We start from the raw sequence: 21,320 nt of genomic DNA, 5'->3' as shown, positions 1-21,320 counted from the left end.
CTCCAAAGAAGACAGACAGATGGCCAAGAAGCACATGAAAAGCTGCTCAACATCACTAATTATTAGAGAAATGCAAATCAAAACTACAATGAGGTATCACCTCACACCGGTTAGAATGGGCATCATCAGAAAATCTACAAGCAACAAATGGTGGAGAGGATGTGGAGAAAAGGGAACCCTCTTGCACTGCTGGTGGCAATGTAAATTGATACAGCCACTATGGAGGACAGTACGGAGGTTCCTTAAAGAACTAAAAACCGAATTACCATATGACCCAGCAATCCCTCTACTGGACATATGCCCAGAGAAAACCATAATTCAAAAAGACACATGCACCCCAGTGTTCATTGCAGCACTATTTATAACAGCCAGGTTGGAAGCAACCTAAATGTCCATCAACAGATGGATAGGTAAAGAAGATGTGGTACATATATACAATGGAATATTACTCAGCCATAAAAAAGAACAAAACTGGATAATTTTTTAGACGTGGATGGATCTAGAGACTGTCATACAGAGTGAAGTAAGTCAGAAAGAGAAAAACAAATATCGTATATTAACGCATATATGTGGAACCTAGAAAAATGGTACAGATGAACCGGTTTGCAGGGCACAAATTGAGACACAGATGCAGAGAACAAACGTATGGACTCCAAGGGGGGAAAAAAAAAGGGGTGGTGGTGGGGCGGGGTATGTGTGTGTGATGAATTGGGATATTGGGATTGACATGTATACACTAATATGTATAAAATGGATAACTAATAAGAACCTGCTGTATAAAAAAATAAATAAAATTCCAAAAATTTTAAAAATTAAAAAGAGGGTTGCAGGTTTATTTGGTATGAGGAAAAAAAAAGAAAATAGGCAATCAATCAAGTAAGCCTAATGATTTAATACTGTGTTTCAACCCAGCCCCTGAAGCCTATAAGGTTTTATAATAAAATGAGATAGTTTTATAGCTGATAGGAATCTGTGAGTGTACCCCACAAGGTTTTAAGAGTGCTAGTTTTGACAGGTGGGGAAGCTGAAAGCTTTTTAAAGCTAATACATTTATAAATTTGATTTAAAGGACTACATATAAAAATGTAGAAATGTATATTATTCCTTAAAGCAGAGTCCAATTTTAATCCCTAAATATCATTTTAAAATATTATGGAAAACTTTCTCTAATGAATTCTCATGAATGTTTGAAATCACAATTTAGTATGCTTAAAAAATCAGTCCAAAAATCTTTTTTTATGAATTTGTTCTCTCAATTTTAATTAAGTTGAATTTCTGCCGGCAGTACTTTAGATTTTCTAAACTCCAGTGAAACGTTCTACTGCTTATGTTTTTGATATATTAAAAATATATCCATTCCGAAATGCCTCTGGGCTTATTTTAAAAATTATAAATGCTATTATTAAATTAGGTGTACTCTGAAGGTAAGAACAAGAATTCCCCTTTTAGTAATATTTAACCAATATGCATACACCAGGCATACATTTTAAAAGTTTATAAAACATTTCATTTTGAATGTTGAGTTCTAGCTACCCACCCACATGAGTAATACTAATTGATTAGGAATTCCCTAATATTTATAAAAACTAGTAATTGTGGCTTACTTATTAATAAAATACTATTTCTGTGTTCCATCCAGGTTTATGGATAGGGAATGTAACAGAGTCATATGATTTACTTAAGAATTCAATTTTCATGTAAAAGTTGTAGCAAAAAAAAGTTATAGCTAAGTAAAGCAGAACATTTTTATGGGAAGAGAGAACTATTAATAATGGCAACAGGTGGATTTATGTACCAAATCTGCCATTAACCAGCTGGGTAATATTTTTCAAGACATTTCTCTTCCCTGGAACTCAGTTTCCTTATCTGTAAAATAAGCAATTTGGATTCTAGAGCTTCTGAAAATAAGAGAATTATAGTGAGCTTCTATTACCATATAGTTTATTGCTTATGGAATATATTCACTCAAAATATACTACTTGATCTCTACCTAAACTCTGTGAGGTAGCTAAGTGAATATTTTTAACTGTCCTTTCCCACGCTGTTGTAGAAAGTCTTGGAGGCAAGCCTATCATATTTATATACATTAATCGTAAGCACCATTTACTAAGTCCCTAGTGTATTCTAGGTATCACTATTTACAGACATAACTCTAATTGTCAGAAAATCTCTAATAAGATTGTCATCATTTAACGTGATGAAACTCGGGTCTAGGATGGTTGCATTACTATCTACAAAGCTAGTACTTGGCAGAGCTGGAGTTTGAATGGAGGTCTGTATGACAACAAATTTTTGCATTTTTTTCTATTATCACTTTTTTCATTTTATCTTTTTTTTTTTTTTTTTTTTTTTTTTGCGGTACGCAGGCCTCTCACTGCTGTGGCGTCTCCCGTTGTGGAGCACAGGCTCCGGACGCGCAGGCTCAGCGGCCATGGCTCATGGGCCCAGCCGCTCTGCGGCATGTGGGATCTTCTCGGACCGGGGCACGAACCCATGTCCCCTGCATCAGCAGGCGGACTCTCAACCACTGTGCCACCAGGGAAGCCCCCTTTTTATCTTTTTTAAGTGTTAATAAAAATCATTTAAAGTGTTTAAGTAAAGAACTAATATAGGTATATCAACATTTTAAGTAGTAGTGATGAGCAATGAAATTAAAACGTAGATAAAAAATGAGAAGATCAGTTGTGCTATTAATATAGTCTTAGAGGAATAACAAAATCCTGGACAGGAAATTAGGATTTGGGCATTAACATATACCCAGTACTATATATAAAGTTGATAACAACAGGGACCTACTGTATAGCACAGGGAACTCTGCTCAATATTCTGTAATAACCTACATGGGAAAAGAATCTGAAAAAGAATGGATTTATGTATATGTATAACTGAATCACTTAGCTGTACACCTGAAACTAACACAACATTGTAAATCAACTATCCTCCAATATAAAATAAAAATTAAATTTTAAAAAATTTTAAGAAAGTGGACAGGAAAAATAAGAGAAATTAATTTCTACCTTGTACAGGTAGAAGCTTAGAAAATGTGTAAATGTAAGTGACAAAATGCAAGATCAGTGCTATAAAATTTTGATCCCACAGGCCTATTCTTCTTTATGTCTTGACAGTTTCTGTTAACAACTGCAAACAAACATTTATCATGTATATGTTCCTACATTCAGGAATCTTATAGTCTGGGGCAGAAGACCAAAAAGACCCACAAAAAAGCAAATAAGATAGACAGATTCACCACTATTACTCTGAAAGATGATTCTGTTTTCAAAGACCTTTCCTATAGTGAGGTAAGATAGTCACATTTACAAATAATTAGGCTACAATAGAGAACAGTATAAACATCCTGAGGGAAAAACTGATAACATGTTCTGAAACCTTTAAAAGAATAATTATATATTATATAATATAATATATAATTACATAATATATCTCCTTTTTTCTGGAGAAGAAAGGGGGATATACTGTATGAATTGGGCTTGGAAATATGATTAAGTTTGGACCAACAGAGATGGGGAAAGGAAAGAAGATGAACAAAATAATTAATGGACAATATCTTAAGGTATTTAACTGCAACAGCAAATAGCTTGGTTTAGCTTGAGGGTACAGTGGAAGATGAAATGACATTGAAAGGAAGATGAAATGATATTGAAAAGCTGGTAGGGGGACTTCCCTGGTGGCACAGTGGTTAAGAATCTGCCTGCCATGCAGGGGTTATGGGTTTGAGCCCTGGTCCCAGAAGATCCCACATGCCGCGGAGCAACTAATCCCGTGCACCACAACTACTGAGCCTGTGCTCTAGAGCCCGTGAGCCACACTTACTGAGTCCGCGTGCCTAGAGCTGGTGCTCTGCACCAAAGGTAAGGCATCGCAATGAGAAGCCCGCGCACCTCGATGAAGAGTAGCCCCCACTCACCGCAACTAGAGAAAGCCCACGCACAGCAACGAAGACCCAATGCAGCCAATAAATAAATAAATAAATAAAAAGAAAAGCTGGTAGGGGCAAAGGTCATGGTGATGCCTGTGTCATAGTAATTTCACTCCTAGATGTAGACTGAAGAAGAACGCACCCATAAGTGCACCAAAAGAAAAATATAAGAATATTTACTATTCATAATAGGCAAAAATATGCTTCCCAAAAGGCCATTAATAGAAAAACAGATAAATGAATGGTATATATTTACACAGTGGAATACTCTGTATAGAGCAATGAGAATAAACAGACTATAACTCCATGCAATCATATAGATGTATTTCAAATATACAAATGTTGGACATAAAAAGCCAGGTACAAGAGTATATATATTATTATTCCATTTTTATAAGGTTCAGAAACAGGAAAATCTATAGTTCTAGATATACAGGTAGTTATTTGGTTGCTCTTGGGAGATAGTGACTTTTGGGGGTGATGCTGTTTTTTTCTTAATTGGGTGCTAGGTACGTGGATTGATTCCCTCAGTTTGTGAAAGTTGTTCAACTGTACATTTAAGATTTGGGCATTTTTCTATGTGAATTTTCTACTTTAATTCAATTTAATGGTGATACTTGAGGAATTTATAGTCTTTATTCAATAAGGAGACATGAAAGGTGTTTTTTAGCTGAAGAACTGCACAATTCTGTCAGTCAGAAAGATTGAATCAAATGGTGGCAAGACAAAAGGATTGAAAATGAAAGAGAAAATTAAGACCCAAACTTGTATAATAGTAATAGGAAGACAAAGAAAGAGATGGATGTGGTAAAAGTGTTAGTGATAAAATTGACAAATGTTGTGCCTATCAGAACAGGATAGATAAAAGGGGAGAATTTTTATTTTTTAAATGAGATTTCAAGACTGGATGGCAGTACTACTGACAGAAATGAACATAAAGATAAAGGATTTAGCAAGCATTGGCAAACTATAGCCAGCTGGTCAAATCTGGCCCATTGACTGTTTTGTACAGCCCATGAGCTGGGAATGTTTTTGTTTTGTTTTGTTTTGGGTTTTTTATGGGGTTTTTGTTGTTGTTGTTTTGGGGTTTGCTTTATTTTTACATTTTTAAATGGTTGAAAAAAATTAGAATAGATGTAATCAGAATAGTATTTGTGATGTGTGAAAATTATAGGCAGTTGAAATTTCAGTGTCCATATAAAGTTGTGTGGGAAAACAGCCATGCTCATTTGTTAGCACAGGTTCTGTGACTGCTCTCACATTACAGCAGCAGTGGAGTTAAGTAATGCAATAGATTGGTATGGTACGGCCTGCAAAATGTATACTATGTACTATCTTGCCCTTTCAGAAAAATTCTGCTTACCTCTGTTTTAGAGCTAAAATTATAAATGATATATGTATACTTGAAAATGCCTAATAGGCTAATGGGAACACACAACTTTTGTTGAAGAGAGGAGAATAACCTGAGAAGTAGAATTCTGAGGATCACTAACTGTATAGAGTGAAGAACCGAATCTCTTAGTATGAGTAACAGTTAGCATTTTATAGCACTTACAAATTTTAAAAAGTATATTCATATACATTCATTCTTTTGATATCTAAAATAACCCATGATGTGAATATCATTTTTTTCTAGTTTGCAAGTAAGAAAACATATTGTAAAAGATATGTGGCTATATTTTGGAGAACAATTACATTCAAAAGTAGAAGGTGATAGAGAAATATCAGCGAGGAGAATGTAGATATTTTGGCCTACGGTGGGCAGTATTCCTCTTGTTTGCAGGCATGGTGATAGAACAAAAATTTGAGTCTGAGTTTCTGGGTTTTCATCCTGGTTCTACCATTTACTAACACTACAGTCTTGAGTAAATCACTTACCTTTTAGAGACTCAGCTTCGTAATCTTAGCATAATAATGTTCTTACCTCAGAGGGCTCTTATGAAGATTAAATTTTAAATATATGTTAAGGCACCTAGAAGAGTGTTTGACATATATAAAAATGTTACTTTCATTGTCTTTCGGAACAGATTTTCGAATCAGTTAACATACAATGTAATTTCATTTGGATGGCAGGGATTCCAAAAGCCTTTATTAGCTGTTTATATCAGAGTTGTGTTCTACATATGTGAGCAGCAGCAGAGCCACTTAGCCAGCTGGCAATAAATATCAGAGAGTCCACTTACGTGATTTGTCTTGAGCTTTGTACCTCAGTTTCTTTGCTTATCTAGCAAGAAATAATCCAACAAGGAACATTCACCCAGAATTCCTAAATATCAAGTATTCTCTGAAGTTCTGTTTTGACATTTTCATAGTGATTGCAATTGATTGATGGCATATGATAAATCATTCACAGAAGCACTAAAAATCTTCAGTAAAGGTGTCAGTCAGTAATTTAATGCTTTTTTGTCCCTCTTGTTCCTCTTGTAAAAAAAAGAGTCAGAATTCTCCAGAACTTTTAGTTTTGTAAACTATTGCCCAACTTTTGGCCCTTATCTTGTCAAAAGTAAATATCTGCCAATTGTAATTCACCATGTGAGTTGAGATGTTATTAAGGAAACTGATTGCAACCCATGAGATTCTTGTCCAGGACAGGGTCAGTCAATACTGTCCAATAATCGACTCTGTTTCCTGCATGGTAGGTGGATAGCAGTTGCAGTTATTGTCATTTTGTGTCTGGGGAAATGTAGACAGGAGAGTTAAGTGACTTCCTCAAGGTCATATTGTGAATCAATGGCATTCCAAGGAACAGAACTTGGAATACACTTAACCAGATCACCTCTTAAATGGTTTGAATTTTAGCATGAGGATAGTGAAAAATTTTCTACTGTATGCCAGTATACACGTCAAAATTATTTCTTAGATCCAGAGTCATGCATTTATTATCTCTGAGATAAAGGCTGTAAAAAGAGACCCCAAGTAAATTGGTCTATAGCTGTTATCATTTGGAAGTTTAAATACATTTTTGTGAAAATGGAGAGAATGATAATGACCAGTAGTTAAGAAGGAGAAAATTCATTTCTATTTTTGAGCTAGTTTAGTGCATTAGTAGCTTACAGCTTTCTTAATGGCTTGTATACTATTGATTTCAGACATAAGAGAGTTGTGTCTTTATTTACATGCTTTGCCACATACCAGCAGCAGTAAAAGCTGCTCTTCCTTTAATGTGTTACATAGGCCACATTTCCTGAGAAAAGGAACTACAAACTATTTTCAGCTCCTAAGGAAGAGTCATCTGTACACTCATCAATTAAAAACTTAGGGCTTCCCTGGTGGCGCAGTGGTTGAGAGTCCGCCTGCCGATGCAGGGGACATGGGTTCGTGCCCCGGTCCGGGAGGATCCCACATGCTGCGGAGCGGCTAGGCCAGTGAGCCATGGCTGCTGAGCCTGCGCGTCCCGAGCCTGTGCTCCGCAGCGGGAGAGGCCACAACAGTGAGAGGCCCGCATACCGCAAAAAAAACCCCAAAAAACAAAAAAACTTAGTCTCATAGCTTAGTTTAGTTCTTAAAATAAAATAAAATATATAATGAAAAGAAAGCAAATTTTAAGTGCAAGATATGTGAATATATTTTTATTTTTTATTCAGTATGGAATAACTGTCATTTATTGTGAACTCAATATGTATCAAGCCTTATGCTAAGGAGCTTAAAGAAGACTTCAGAAAGCTTCATCGTTTAGTTTCTTTAATAGGTTAGAACTGAAGCATGGATAACTAATCCTGAGATTTTACAAATGTCAAGTTATTTTAGACCCCGAATTAGGCTTATGGTAGATAATAAATGACACATATTTTATATTGCTTCTTTGTTTTTTATATTTTGGTCGGATTTTCCATTGACCATTCTTATAATTCCTTCATTTCATATAGTTAATTTTATTGCTATTGTACACTATTGCCTCAATAAAGTGTGTTTTTAGTATTCTGAACCTAGTAACCACGTTTTTGTAAAGCTTTGTGAGGTGATTTCTTCCAATTTCCCCATTTATAGGTGAACTAGAAATCAGCATCTGGAAATATTAATATATAGGCATTGTAGGTATCACATGTTCCCTGTGAATAATCAAGTAAGTAAATTCCACTTATATGATTTATCCTTTTTAAATGTTCCTTCTCAAACCTATTTACTTCTTCTACTATTGGATTATGTACGGACTTTTTTGTTGTTTGTTTGTTTTTTGCGGTACGCGGGCCTCTCACTGTTGTGGCCTCTCCCGTTGAGGAGCACAGGCTCCGGACGCGCAGGCCCAGCGGCCATGGCTCACGGGCCCAGCCGCCCCGCGGCATGTGGGATCCTCCCGGACCGGGGCACGAACCCGCATCCCCTGCATTGGCAGGCGGACTCCCAACCACTGCACCATCAGGGAAACCCCGGACTTCTTTTTTGACAAGATGATTGAACAGACAATCTCATGAAATTTTATGGCCTTGATTATTATTATCGAATCAGTTTTATTTCAAAGTTCTTTTTTTTTTTTTGCGGTACGTGGACCTCTTACTGTTGTGGCCTCTCCCGTTGAGGAGCACAGGCTCCGGACGCGCAGGCTCAGCGGCCATGGCTCACGGGCCCATCTGCTCCGCGGCATGTGGGATCTTCCCGGACCAGGGCACGAACCCGTGTCCCCTGCAGGCGGACTCGCAACCACTGCGCCACCAGGGAAGCCCCAAAGTTCTTTTTTATCTGACAAAAAGTCATAGGTCCCAGGTGCTGTGGTTGTGAATATGGTAGTTTAGGGGTATAGATAGTTTTCTACCATCCCACATTTTAAATTGCAAGTGCAAGAAGCAAGTTTGCATACTGTTCAAAATATGACATATACAAAGAATAGTACTATGCCAGTGCATTAAGTTTACTGTGTATAGGAAAATAGCACCTCGAAACTCAGGATGCTAATTAGGGAGGGCTGACTTAATAAACCCTGCCCATAACATTTTTATTCTTCCCCAGATAGTTTGTAACACACATACACACTTGAATATGTTTATATGCACCATATACACATTAATCCTTAGGATTTTATATATGTGCTTGTCTGTATACATACAATTTATAAATGTATACTGTACTGTTTACCAATGTGTATTCATCGTTTACATAAGGATCTATCAATGTATATACATACATCGATAAACAGTCTCATTTCAAGCTATAGTTTGTTATACTTCTACCTTTTGAAGCATACTATTAATAAAATTAAATAAGGTATATGCTTTTCTAACATGTGAGGAGTTACATTAAGTTTGAATTAAGTTAAAATTTTAATACGTTAGAAATGTGAGAAGTCATACGCTTATATTAAGGAGTAGATTTAAATATGTCAGATATTAAATCATACTTTTGTATTAAATTTAACATTGTAGTTCTAGAGCAAACAGTTATATTCAATAGATATTTATATGAAAAATTAAACCTGGAAAGTTTTATTATATGACTTTAAAAAAACAATGATATGTCTCTATTCTTAAATGAACAAGTTTTATGAACATCCTATAATGATCACTTTTTTCCTAAAATGTATTTTGACCTAGTGGAATGATTATAAATCTAATTATCCCCTGTTTTAGGCTAAGATGACTCAATTGCCTGAGGCAGAAAAGGAAAAGATAGCTGAGCAAGTTGCTGATTTCAAGAAAGTAAAGAGTAAGCTGGATGCTGAGATTGAGATATGGGACGATACGAGCAACGATATCATTGTTCTTGCCAAGAAGATGTGTATGATCATGATGGAGATGACAGACTTCACAAGGTAATTATGTGGGAAATGATGTGTAAATTTATAATGTTAGAAACATTTGTCACATTAGTGAAACCTTAAGTTTCTCTGAGTGTCAGGTGCTAAAAATTAAGTGGTATGGGAAAAGCAAATAATAAAGAATTAGAAAGTTGTACGTAGGTTCTTCTAGAGGTTTTGGTAAATAAATGTGGCAGAGTTTCTCATAAACTGCTGAGGAATAATTTTAGAAACCAATTTATGTCCTCACTATCAGGAACCTTCTCTGTGTATCGTATTAGCTTTTTTTTCTTTTTTTTATTACAAAGAAAGTGGTAAATCAAGTTATGATCTCTATTGGAGCTATCTGAATGATTGATTTTCATAGCTACATACTGAGATATCAACTAGATGTATTTGAAATTACAGTGACTTAATGATATACACAAAGGAATCATACATTGTATATTCTAGAAGTAATAAACATGTTTCTTATAGCTTCAAAATATTATTTTACAGAGCTAGCCAAAGAGCAATACCAGTTACTAAAATGTACAAAACTACAACAATTAAAATAATTTAGTCTTGATGTAATTATAAAAGCCACAGAACAGAAGAATACTCTGAAGCAGACCTAGTATAATTACAAAACTATTTATTTATATCCCTATACATTAAGCACAAAAATAACTTTTAGATGGAGTAATGAAATAAATGTAATTTTAAAATAATAATAAATGGAAAAAATATACATGAATATTTCATTAAAATTAAGATTGAGGAAAGCTTTCTAAGCATTATAGACAAAGAACTCATAAAAAAGGATCATTAAATTGAGTGGCATTAAAATTTCAAAATGTCAATAGAATGTCCTAAACCACACTTAAATATAAATGGATAATTGGGTAAACATCTATAACAAAAAATAACAAAAATTGGATGTCATTTGTATATAAAGAATACTTACAGACATTAAAAATTTTTTAACTGTCCTACTAGAAGAATGGGCAAAAAATATGAGCAGATAGCTCACCAATTTCTCCCCATAAAAGGTATGAGCTGTAAGTATGTGAAAATATTTTAACCTAAAATATTTTAAATAACGTACCGTTTAATTCTGTAAAACTGGCCAAAACTTTTAAAATAGCCCTTTACAGAGAAGGTATGGTAATGAAAACATATATTGATATAAGCCTTGTGGTAATTTGGCGCTATATATAAACTAAAAACTTTCACAGACTTTTAATATCTATATCTATCTATATCTGTATATTATATATACAATTTCATAAAGAATGCCTGTTAGATACCAGTTTATGTTTGCCCCTCTTGGTTCTTGCCATTTTTTTCTAACCCCCTACCATGACTTCTAAATGTCTTACCATTTCCTTTCATACACAGAATTCAGTTTTAACCTATTGCTCAGTCTCTACAAAGATTCTGAGAAACTTCTCCCCCTCTACTCCATACGTATATTTTATATATATATAAAACATAGACGTGAATGTGCCTGTGTATTAGAAACTATACTACAGTGGTATTAAATACTGACTATGTTTTGGTAGTTTAGTGGTGGGTAAGTTAATTACTTTTACTTTTCTATAATTTGTTAATTTTCTATGATAAGTATATAGGTATTTTCAATAATTTATAATTTTGCTTCAAGTTAGTCCTAGGAGAGTGGAGGTTGACTAAACTTCAATCGTTTCATGCAAACTTCCCCAAAAGTTAAGACTAAAAAGAAGCACAAATAAAAAGTGATGTCAGCTTTCAACATTATTAAGATACAGAAAATAGTGTGAGTTTCAAAGTACTACCTTTAAGTAGAGAAATAAACACCAAATTCCAACAGAGCTACTGCTGGTACTCTGTCATCGACATAAACCTATGGATCTGGAAAGCAGGCATTGAGAAAATTAAAACACCTAGTAGAAATGGGAGGAATGTGATAGATAAAGCAATAGATAAAGCACGAAAGAAAATTGGACCAAAATGAGAACACCTGATGCTAAGTGCTAAAATACTGAACCACAGGTCTGGGACTTGTCATTTTACAACATTAACTATAGAGATTGAGCTTAAAATTGAGTGGGTCTGGATTTGGGAAATGTCACTTTTGAGAAAAAAAAGGAAAATAGGACAAGTGACACTGAAGGTATGTCAGTGATCGAAAAGGACATAGATAGGAAGAAGGAACCTAGAGAAATGAAAGAGAATCACAATATATGCCAACCCCTCCCCTTCCCCACCACCACCAAAAATGTTATCCATTAAAGAAAGTATACTTCACAGTAATGATTAAAGAGAGTATTCTTGGTCCAGGAGCCCTGTCTAAAATCAAAGAGATTCAGACCGATGACATGCAAAGCTATGTAATGAGATACAGAAAACGAACGTGTTTCTGGGTACATATGCAAAGGAAATGAAATAATTATCTTTAGGAGTTAATTGGTATTTCCAGGTTCACTGCAGCATTACTCACAATAGTCAAGATATGGAAACAGTCTTAGTGTCCATCAGTGAATGAGTAGATAGAGAAAATGTCATATATAAAAAGTAAATTTGTGTATATGATAAATTTAAATAATAAAGGAAACCCTACTCATTTGTGACACATGGATGACCCTGGAGAGCCTTAGGCTAAGTGAAATAAGCTAGACAGAGAAAGACCAATACTGGATGGTATCACTTATATGTGGAATCTTTTAAAAAAAAAAAAAAGTCAAACAGAGAATAGAATGGTGGGGACTGGAGGGTGGGAGAAGTAGAGAAATGCTGATCAAAGATTAGAAACTTTCAGTTATAAGATGAGTAAGTTCTGAGGATCTAATATATAGCATATTGACCACAGCTATTAATACTTGAAATTTGCTGAGAGTAGATCTTAAGAGTTCTCATGCAAAAAAGGTAATTATGTAAGGTAACGGATGTGTTAATTAACTTGATTGTGGTAATCATTTCACATTGTATATATATATATATATATATATATATATATATACACATATATATATATATATATATCAAATCATCACATTGTACACTAAAAATATATTACAATTTTGTCAGTTATGCCTCAATAAAGCTGAAAAAAGTGAGAATCAAAACAATTCAGCTGATGAAAACCTTCCATCTAGAAAACAAATACAAAACAACAATAAAACTATAACACAACACTCCAAACTACAGTGAATTTCAAAAAATAAGAGTTGAAGATACATGTTTTTAAAACCTGGACTCAGAAGATCAAAAACTAAGAAGATAAATTTTTAAAAAAATGAAAAAATGAAATGAGGAATGCAATGAGTTAATAAAACTTAGGGAAAAAAATTAAAGGACAAAAATATCTAAAAAAAAATTATAAAGTGTCCAAAGGAAAATAGATTCAGATAAAAATTCCATAAGGGGAGGACAAGCAGGGGATTAACCAAGAGAATGACTGTGAGATAAAGATTTAAAAAAAAAATAAGAAAAGGCTCAGAGAAAAATAGCTTGAAATGGAGAAGAGGCAAAGGAGATCTGATAGACATATGTTAGATACTTAGAAAAAAAAGAAATAATAAAACAGCTAATATTTAAAAGTATAAACCAAGAAAGTTTTCCATACATAATACTAAACTTAAATTTACATGTAGAAAGGCGTTACCATATTCCTAGGAAATTTGACCCAGACAACACTAAACACACACACACACATGCACGTACGTTTTCCTCATATGTAAAATATACCAATATATTATATATAGCAATACTATATTCTACATATTATATGTATATGGAGAGAGAAATAGCAAAGTGAAACCAATTGAATAATAAAAATTTATGAGAAACATCCTTACCTCCACAAAGGGGAGGCATGTACTTTTAACCTTATGATTTCATTCCATGTGATTATCTCTATATCTCTAAACAATACACTTTCTGAGATATGGTTTATTGACTTTTCCTGCAAATGAGAATGTAGGTCATTTATATGACTGTTCATCTCTTCTTCTATCTTTTCCTTGGTTTCATGAATTTATATATTTTATTACTTATATTTATAGACCTTGATAATATTATGTTATCCATAAAGTGTTTCTCGCTATATGTATATTAGTTATATCTCAACTTCTCACTCTGTATGTTGAAGAAATACCCACTCTTACTCTTTCTTTTTGCCTGTTACTGCTTCCTCTGCTACATCTCATTTGTAACCCAACTTCTTTCTAGTATACCTCTTTTATATTGATAGTTAATGTAACATTTACATTCTTCTAAATAACTAAATCACCCATGCTTATTCTATTGGTTTATTCTGAAAGTGAAGATTAATAAAATGTTTATGACACTGATATAATTAACCTAGATAGGAAACACACATGAAGGAAACATATTTCCAGTAGAAAGTTGAATTAGAGTTTAGACATACATGAAGTACCCATACATTTATATGGGAAACAACACATCATGGAAAGAAACCTGAACTAAGAACTATGTTTTAACCTCAGTTTGATAAATGTGTCAATGAGAGTTCTCTTAATCTTTCTCACCATATTGTATAAAGAGTATATATATATAGGCAGAATCTAAAGTTAGAAGGAAAAACAATCAAGGACAAAGCCATGAGAAAAAAAAGCTTTTAAGAAGTGGTCAGAGGAGATAGGATCCCATAAAGACAGAGCACTCAATAAGAAATTGTGTAATATGCAAAGAACGATTCTTGGACCAGAGTTAAGGAAGTTTCAGTGAGTTATCAATTAAGTGTTTTACTTGAAGAGATCCTAATTAGTGTAAAGATTGAAAAGATAGTATAGTTTTGGCAATTCTCAATTTATGGTTACTTTTGTTTGAGTAGCTTCACTAAATTTTAGGTGAGAGATTAAAAAGCCTTATTAATTCTTTACAAAGTAGATGAGAAAAGAGCAGGTGATAAAACAAAGATACTCAAAGTAGTAACTTAAAGGAGGCAAATCATCAAGACAAGATTTAGAGATTTCTGAATAACTTGAATATATGCTAGGTTGAAGGGACAGGAGAAATGGGGAGGGATAGAATGAAACTGTAAAAGTTATTCAACTTTTATTCAATAGCTGTAGCCAAAAATGAGACAAAAGGGTAGAGCATAAACACTGAGAAATAGGGAAAGAAAGAAATAAACAAAAACAGATATAAGGATTAACCTGCATGAGTTTACATGGTGTATCTTCTAATCTTAGCTAGAATGTCCGTCATAGAAGCCTTTCCTGGCCAGATGGCATAAAGACTCCCCCCAGCCTGTCCCTCTATGTTACAACATCCTGTTACTTTCTACTTTACAGTTAGCACTTCTTGGATTACCTAGTTCATTTGTTTACACACGCTCTTCCTCCATATCCCTAATGGAGCATAAGTGGTGTGAAAATATGAAATTTGACTTATTTTTTTTTATACCCAGAACTTATAACAGCCTAAATAGAATGCATATATGTATACATATATGTAGTTGCACATACTATAGCATATTCATATGCATATATATGTATAGTATACAATAATGTGTTGAATGAATTAAGACATTTAACAATTTCAATTAATTAACTAAAAAGAAAGAAGAACAACTTGAACTCAGAAGGAGCCAGGAATAAGCAGATACCCAAACAAACAAAAAACAGTGGAGTAACATAAATTTAAGCTCTTGACACCAACTCGTTGTGTTTATTCTTTAACCCATATATAGATCCTAAATGTTGAATACAAAGATTTTAATTTTAATGCCCACATGGCATTAATAAGAGACACATAGTCGGGGAGCTAGAGATGAGGTCCTTGGAAAAGCCTAGAGCTGTGCCTCTAAAAAGGAAACTAGAAATATTTCTATGCAACAGCCTGAGGGAACATCAAAATTATTTTCCTTGGAGTCTAGGTCAAATAAAGGTCCTTAAGAAATAGTGACTTCAAGTCTATGACCTATTAAAGTGATGAATTTCAAATTACATAGCCAGAAAAGGCTACCTTTAGAGAAGAATTAAGATGCAAGAAGCAATGGTGAGCAAATAAATCAGAAACCATGCTGGTCTTTTCAAATAAGCTTTGGCGGAACAATGACGACAACACAGAAGGACTGTGTGAAGTAGCAACATTACACAGGGAACATATAAGTGAGATCAGAGTTAAATGGTCTATTTTTATATTCAGGGAAAATTTGGAAGTATTAATACTATACTTTGCTACATAAAGAATGCATATAGTGCCTTTTAATATTTACAAGGGATCTCTAAAATAAAATTTTCATATTAATAGATTAAATTAATGTGGAGGGCTAGAAGTTAGAAAATGAGAAAAATATAGAGAAGAAAATGTGGCATGAATATAAAAATTCAATCATTTTATGAAACATGCTAGGTATATCAGTATTTCTAATGTGTAAATGTAACAAGCTTAGTAGTTTTAAAAAGTGTAAGTATAATACTACTATAAGTACAAACAGCAACAACAAAAATATCTATCATTTAACAGAGACATATAGGAATACTTTTTCTAGGAATCATGGGAAAGCGGAGGAAACATCTGTTTCTAAAAGAGGAAGGAAATGTATGAATAAACGGAGGGAATTTAAGGAAGTATATGCCTAATAGATTTTACTTGCTAAGTGATGTCAACTGTGGAATATGTGAAGCCTTGAAAAGGCAAAAGTGGAGTGAGAGCTTGGGTAGCAAAACAGAAACAGATATGGGGATATAAATGGTAGTTAACCTGGGCTTCCCTGGTGGCGCAGTGGTTGAGAGTCCGCCTGCCAATGCAGGGGACGCAGGTTCGTGCCCCGGTCTGGGAAGATCCCACATGCCGTGGAGCAGCTGGGACCGTGAACCATGGACGCTGAGCCTGTGCGTCTGGAGCCTGTGCTCCGCAACGGGAGAGGGCACAACAGTGAGAGGCCCCGCGTACTGCAAAAAAAAAAAAAAGTAGTTAACCTAAAAGATTATTCACTCAGTCATTTACTTAGAGTTAGTCACCAGTTCAAAACCTAATACATTTATTAGCAGAGTGAATAGATTCTCTTCGCCTGTTTTGAGAGAACTAGTGAATTAGACTTACCTGAAGTCCTAGGATGTTAAGGAATTTTCAGTAGAATTCAGGGGGATGAGAGAATTGAAACTACTAGAAAGAATATACTGAAATAACTGACTGGACCCAGACTGGGACAGAAGGGAAATAAGGTTGGAGAGTAGAACAAAAGGTGGAAAGGTAAGGATATGTCACCAACAGGTGATAAAGATATATACTTTAGTTTTCCCTACTCTATATCTGTTTCCCTCCCAAAGGAATTAATGTTTTGCTGTTGACATACTTTGAATCAAGTTGGAAGGGATGCTGAAATATGACTTTGGAAAGGATGCTCAGTGACTTTGAGAGTGTTGTAATCTGTAACTAGTGTGTTAGAAGAAGATTCACAACTCCACAGAGTGATAACTCATTGGAAAATAAGACGTGTCATGTTTTGCAAAAGCTAATCAGTCCAACATTCTCACAACCTATACGTGTTGCTGCCAAAGGCAGCCGCAGAACAGGAATACTGTGTGTTCAAATTGTAGTAAAGGTAGGGGAGCAAAATTGAATTTCAGTTTCTGACAATCTTTCACACTCGAACTGCACCCACATTCAGTTTAATTTCAGTTCATATAAACTGATAAATCTCCAATTGTTTTAAAATGGAGGAAACCTTGTTCTTATTTTCACTTCCAATTGTTTTAAGAGTTTTTCTCAGACACTGCAATGTTTTACTGAGGTTTAAGTTTAGCAGTTTTATTTATAGATTATTCCTTAATTCTGCCCACATCACATTTATCTCATTGGAGGTGTTTTAGTTTGTTTGCAGTGGGAGCTGCCAGTATAATATTTATCAACAAGTAGTCGATCAGTTGGTAGGCATACAGTCTCTGTCCCACATACACATTTTTAAATAACTGTATATTTTTTAAATAAGAAAAAATAATAAATTATATTCTCTAAAGTGCTACTGAATGCTCTGTTTTCTCATTTTCTTTACTATTTTATTATTAATAAGAGGCATAATAGTAAACTTTGAATGCTTACTCTGTACTACACTATGATGAATATACATGTTTTCTCGTTTTTATTTTCAGGACAGTTTGATTGTTATATTCTCTAATTTATTGTTAAACTGAGATTCATAGAGGTCAGGTAAATTGCTCCAGGACACACAAATGACTCTGAATTGGAGCTGGTTCAATTTCAGAATCTGGGTACCTACTCATTGTATTACAAATCTTCACCCTCGTGCTAAACACAGAACAAGAACCAGTCCTTTCTTCAAGAAGAAACAAAAATGACACATTAAAAATAAGAATAATTGTATGCTTCTAGCTGTAAATACATTGGGATTTCGGAAGAGAGGGATTAGCAATGGAGACCAGAGTAAGCAGAGAATGAAACCTGAACAAGTGAAGTTTGTATTTGACTTTGAGTGAGATATGGGGATTGAATTGCGGAGTGAGATGATATAAGTGATAAAACCCCCAGGATGGAGGCCGGGAAGTAGGAACGTGTTAGATCCATTTGGGGGCTCTCAGAAAACTATATAAATACAGGAAGAAGTTAAGATGGGCATGAAGAAAGTGATAGCTTATGTAAGTCATTAGAAAATGGACAGGGTTTTTGTTTATTTTTTTAAATGAAGTAGAAAATAGGGAACTATTCAAGAATTGTAATCAGGACGGTGGCATGATAGAAAACAATAAATCTAAGCATGACATGTGGTAGGAAGGACAGGCACTTTTGGATGGCAATGCCAGCAGAGACTCAACCCATGGGGGTCTAGCCGCAACTGAGAGACCCGAATAATTAGACAGGCTCTGACAATTCTGATAGAGGCTAGTAGGATCTTTTTTTTTTTTTAACATCTTTATTGGAGTATAATTGTTTTACAGTGTTGTGTTAGTTTCTGCTGTACAACAAAGTGAATCAGCTATACATATACATATATCCCCATATCCCCTCCCTCTTGTGTCTCCCTCCCACCCTCCCTATCCCGCCTCTCTAGGTGGTCACAAAGCACCGAGCTGATCTCCTTGTGGTACGTGGCTGCTTCCCACTAGCTATCTGTTTTACATTTGGTAGTGTGTATATGTGGCTAATAGAATCTTGATAAATTCCTAGAAAGTATTGTACCAGGTGCTGGAAAAATTACTTCTGTAAAACTTGATGTAACCATTTCTGAGCCTTGACGCAAAGACCCTTGGCTCACCAACCATTTAGTGCTTCTTCCAGCCTAAAGGGGAGAGGTGGAGCAGGTTTTACTCTGGTTCTTTGTGTATTTCTGTCACTGCCATCGTGATACACTCATTCCAGGGCAGAAAAGTAAGGCTTTAGTGTTTGAAACATGATTTCTCCTTGGTGAAGGACCATCCACACAGTCACATAAGCTATGTTACATTATTACACTGAACCTGTGACATCTTCTAATAATTCAGCATTCCTTTTCTTCAGCCTCTGGGACTTTCCAGAATCAGACTGAAGGACTTAAGGCTTGCTAGAGGAAAGCAAGCCTTTCTCCCTTGCACTGATTAGTTTCCCAGGGGAGCATCTTCCAAATTCCTGCCTGAAGTGTAAGGGTTCTGGGAGCAGAGATGTGGAGCGTGGAGTCCCTGGTAGTCTCTACATTTAGTATTAAGAATTCGGATGTTCACTTAATACCCCTGTTGTCAGTAAAAGGTACTATACCCTTTAAATAAGTCTAAAAACCTCTAACGCAAAGACTCTATTTTGTTCTCTTCAGGGAGTAATCTCCATACTTTTCCTGGGATGAGAGAGAGGCAGATATTCAATGGTGTAGAACAGGGGATGGAATCAAACTGCTACTTTCGGTCTCTCCTTTCACCCCAAATTTCAGTCATACGTATCGTTCTGTTTAAATCAGTTTGATGCTTAGTTTTCCCACTACTGATTTAGACTCTGACTTCCTTGGATTGACTGTAGTATTTCCCACTTGCTATCTGCTTCCTAGTTTCCTAATATTTCTTGCTGTTGCCTCTTCTCACATTTTGTCCTCTGCATCCTAATAGGTTTAGGTTTTTAGAAGAAGAAGAAAAAAAAAGAAAAGACAACTCATCTGTATTTTCAGTGATGCTTGGAGAAGAAGAAAAGTTATATATAGGTGACAATTTGCCATCTTAACCTGCAAACCCACTAGGATTTACTAGGGTTGTGAAAGTTTTCTCTTCATGATATTTGGAAGTTGGAATATTTAATGTTTTCTTCATGAATAATGCTCCCTCCTTTCCTTTTCTCACCTCAGGTAAATTCTGTCCAAGCAGTATCTTGGCTAAACTTAGTTTCTACATTTCATGGTTTACATAACACTTGAGAACATCTAATTCTTTTCCCTCGTTTGAACAGGAGACAAGTTCTAGGTAAAACTTTCTAGATAATTGTATCTTTTATGGTCACTTAAGATGCATTTTTAAAAGTTGCTGAAAATTTATGGGAAAATGATAACTCTTCCTCAAATAAGAAATACAAAACTTCATCTTTGTCAAAAAATAGCGATTTCTAAGTGTGTTCCAACTGTAATGTTACTATTAATACAGTTAAAAAACTGAAAATACCTAGAGGAAAGTAATGCTGCTTTAAGCACTAATATTCTTTAAACTGCTTGTTCAGAAATATACCAGGGTGGTTTATCTATCCTCATCAAATTTTATATTTTAAGATGCAATGCAGTGTCAGTTTTCACTTGAAAAAATGATGTACTAGATTGTAGGCTTTTCTATAACTTTTTTTGGGTTCATTTACTGAACATCTGTAGAATATCAGGCACTGTCCTGGTATGAAGGATATAGCAATAGCTACAGTGGAGAATTTTGGACTAGGGTAGCCTAAGATAGAAGAGGTGAGGAGAACAGGAAGATGGACAGCAAGGCAGAAAGATGAAAGAAAAAAGATCTGAAGGAATGATAATAAAGTAGGAGTGGACATGGTGACAGCAGACATTCAGCTCTGAGAGAAACTGAAGAAACTTGCTAGGAGTTGAGATATAAATAGGGAAAGGGCTGGGCTGGCTCATCCTATGTAGTTAATACCACAACCAGCAGTTCTTCTGGTTTTATTTTTCTACACTATCTGTATGTTCTCAGAATCTTGGCCAAACCAGCAAGCTAAGCCTACTTGTCTGCTAGTGGGCCAGTTTTCTCAGGCATTTTATCACTCTGACCATTTTAAGCATGGCCTGCTGCACTCAAGAGTTATCCTAGCTATACTTCAATAAAATTAAAAAGAAGAAAAGAAAATACAAGAATTGCATTTAAAAAGAAGTTAACCTAAAATATGGAGGAGTGTGTAGATGTAAAGGGGTTTCCGGTAAAACACTGAGCTCTCAGCTTTCCTTATATCCAGGGTATCCTAAGTAATGACTGGGCAATAAAGGCTGTCCAAGTGAAGGAAAAAGAAAAGAGCCCTCATGAATATTCATGTAGAAATCATGTTGCATTCATCTGTAGAAAGAGAGTCCTTGGATGAGGCAACTGTAGAGTGATGGCAGATGACGAACTGTTTGGAAGTCGGGGTGCTTTTATTCTCACTATCTGTGTACCTCCCACTGGACGCAAGCTTGTATCTAAAAAACCCTTTTGCCCCACCTTCCTTTTCCAAGATGCAATCCTGAGAGATGAAATAGCAAATGAGCAGAGAGAAGGATAG

At 35.0% G+C, this 21,320-nt stretch overlaps 1 protein-coding gene across 1 annotated transcript in view; it reads left to right on the top strand.

The window, feature by feature from the left end:
• CTNNA3 (catenin alpha 3) overlaps positions 1-21,320 on the top strand; it is a 1,597,197-nt gene that overhangs the window by 1,457,165 nt on the left and 118,712 nt on the right. Inside the window, exon 15 of the mRNA XM_032609210.1 lies at positions 9,499-9,680. Coding sequence (XP_032465101.1) covers positions 9,499-9,680 — 182 coding nt within the window. The remainder of the gene's footprint in view (positions 1-9,498; positions 9,681-21,320) is intronic.

Source organism: Phocoena sinus, chromosome 16 (genome assembly GCF_008692025.1).
Source record: "Phocoena sinus isolate mPhoSin1 chromosome 16, mPhoSin1.pri, whole genome shotgun sequence".
NCBI classification, from domain to species: Eukaryota; Metazoa; Chordata; class Mammalia; order Artiodactyla; family Phocoenidae; genus Phocoena; species Phocoena sinus.
Note: the sequence above shows the minus strand (reverse complement) of the source record. Positions and strands in the feature narration are given on the sequence as shown.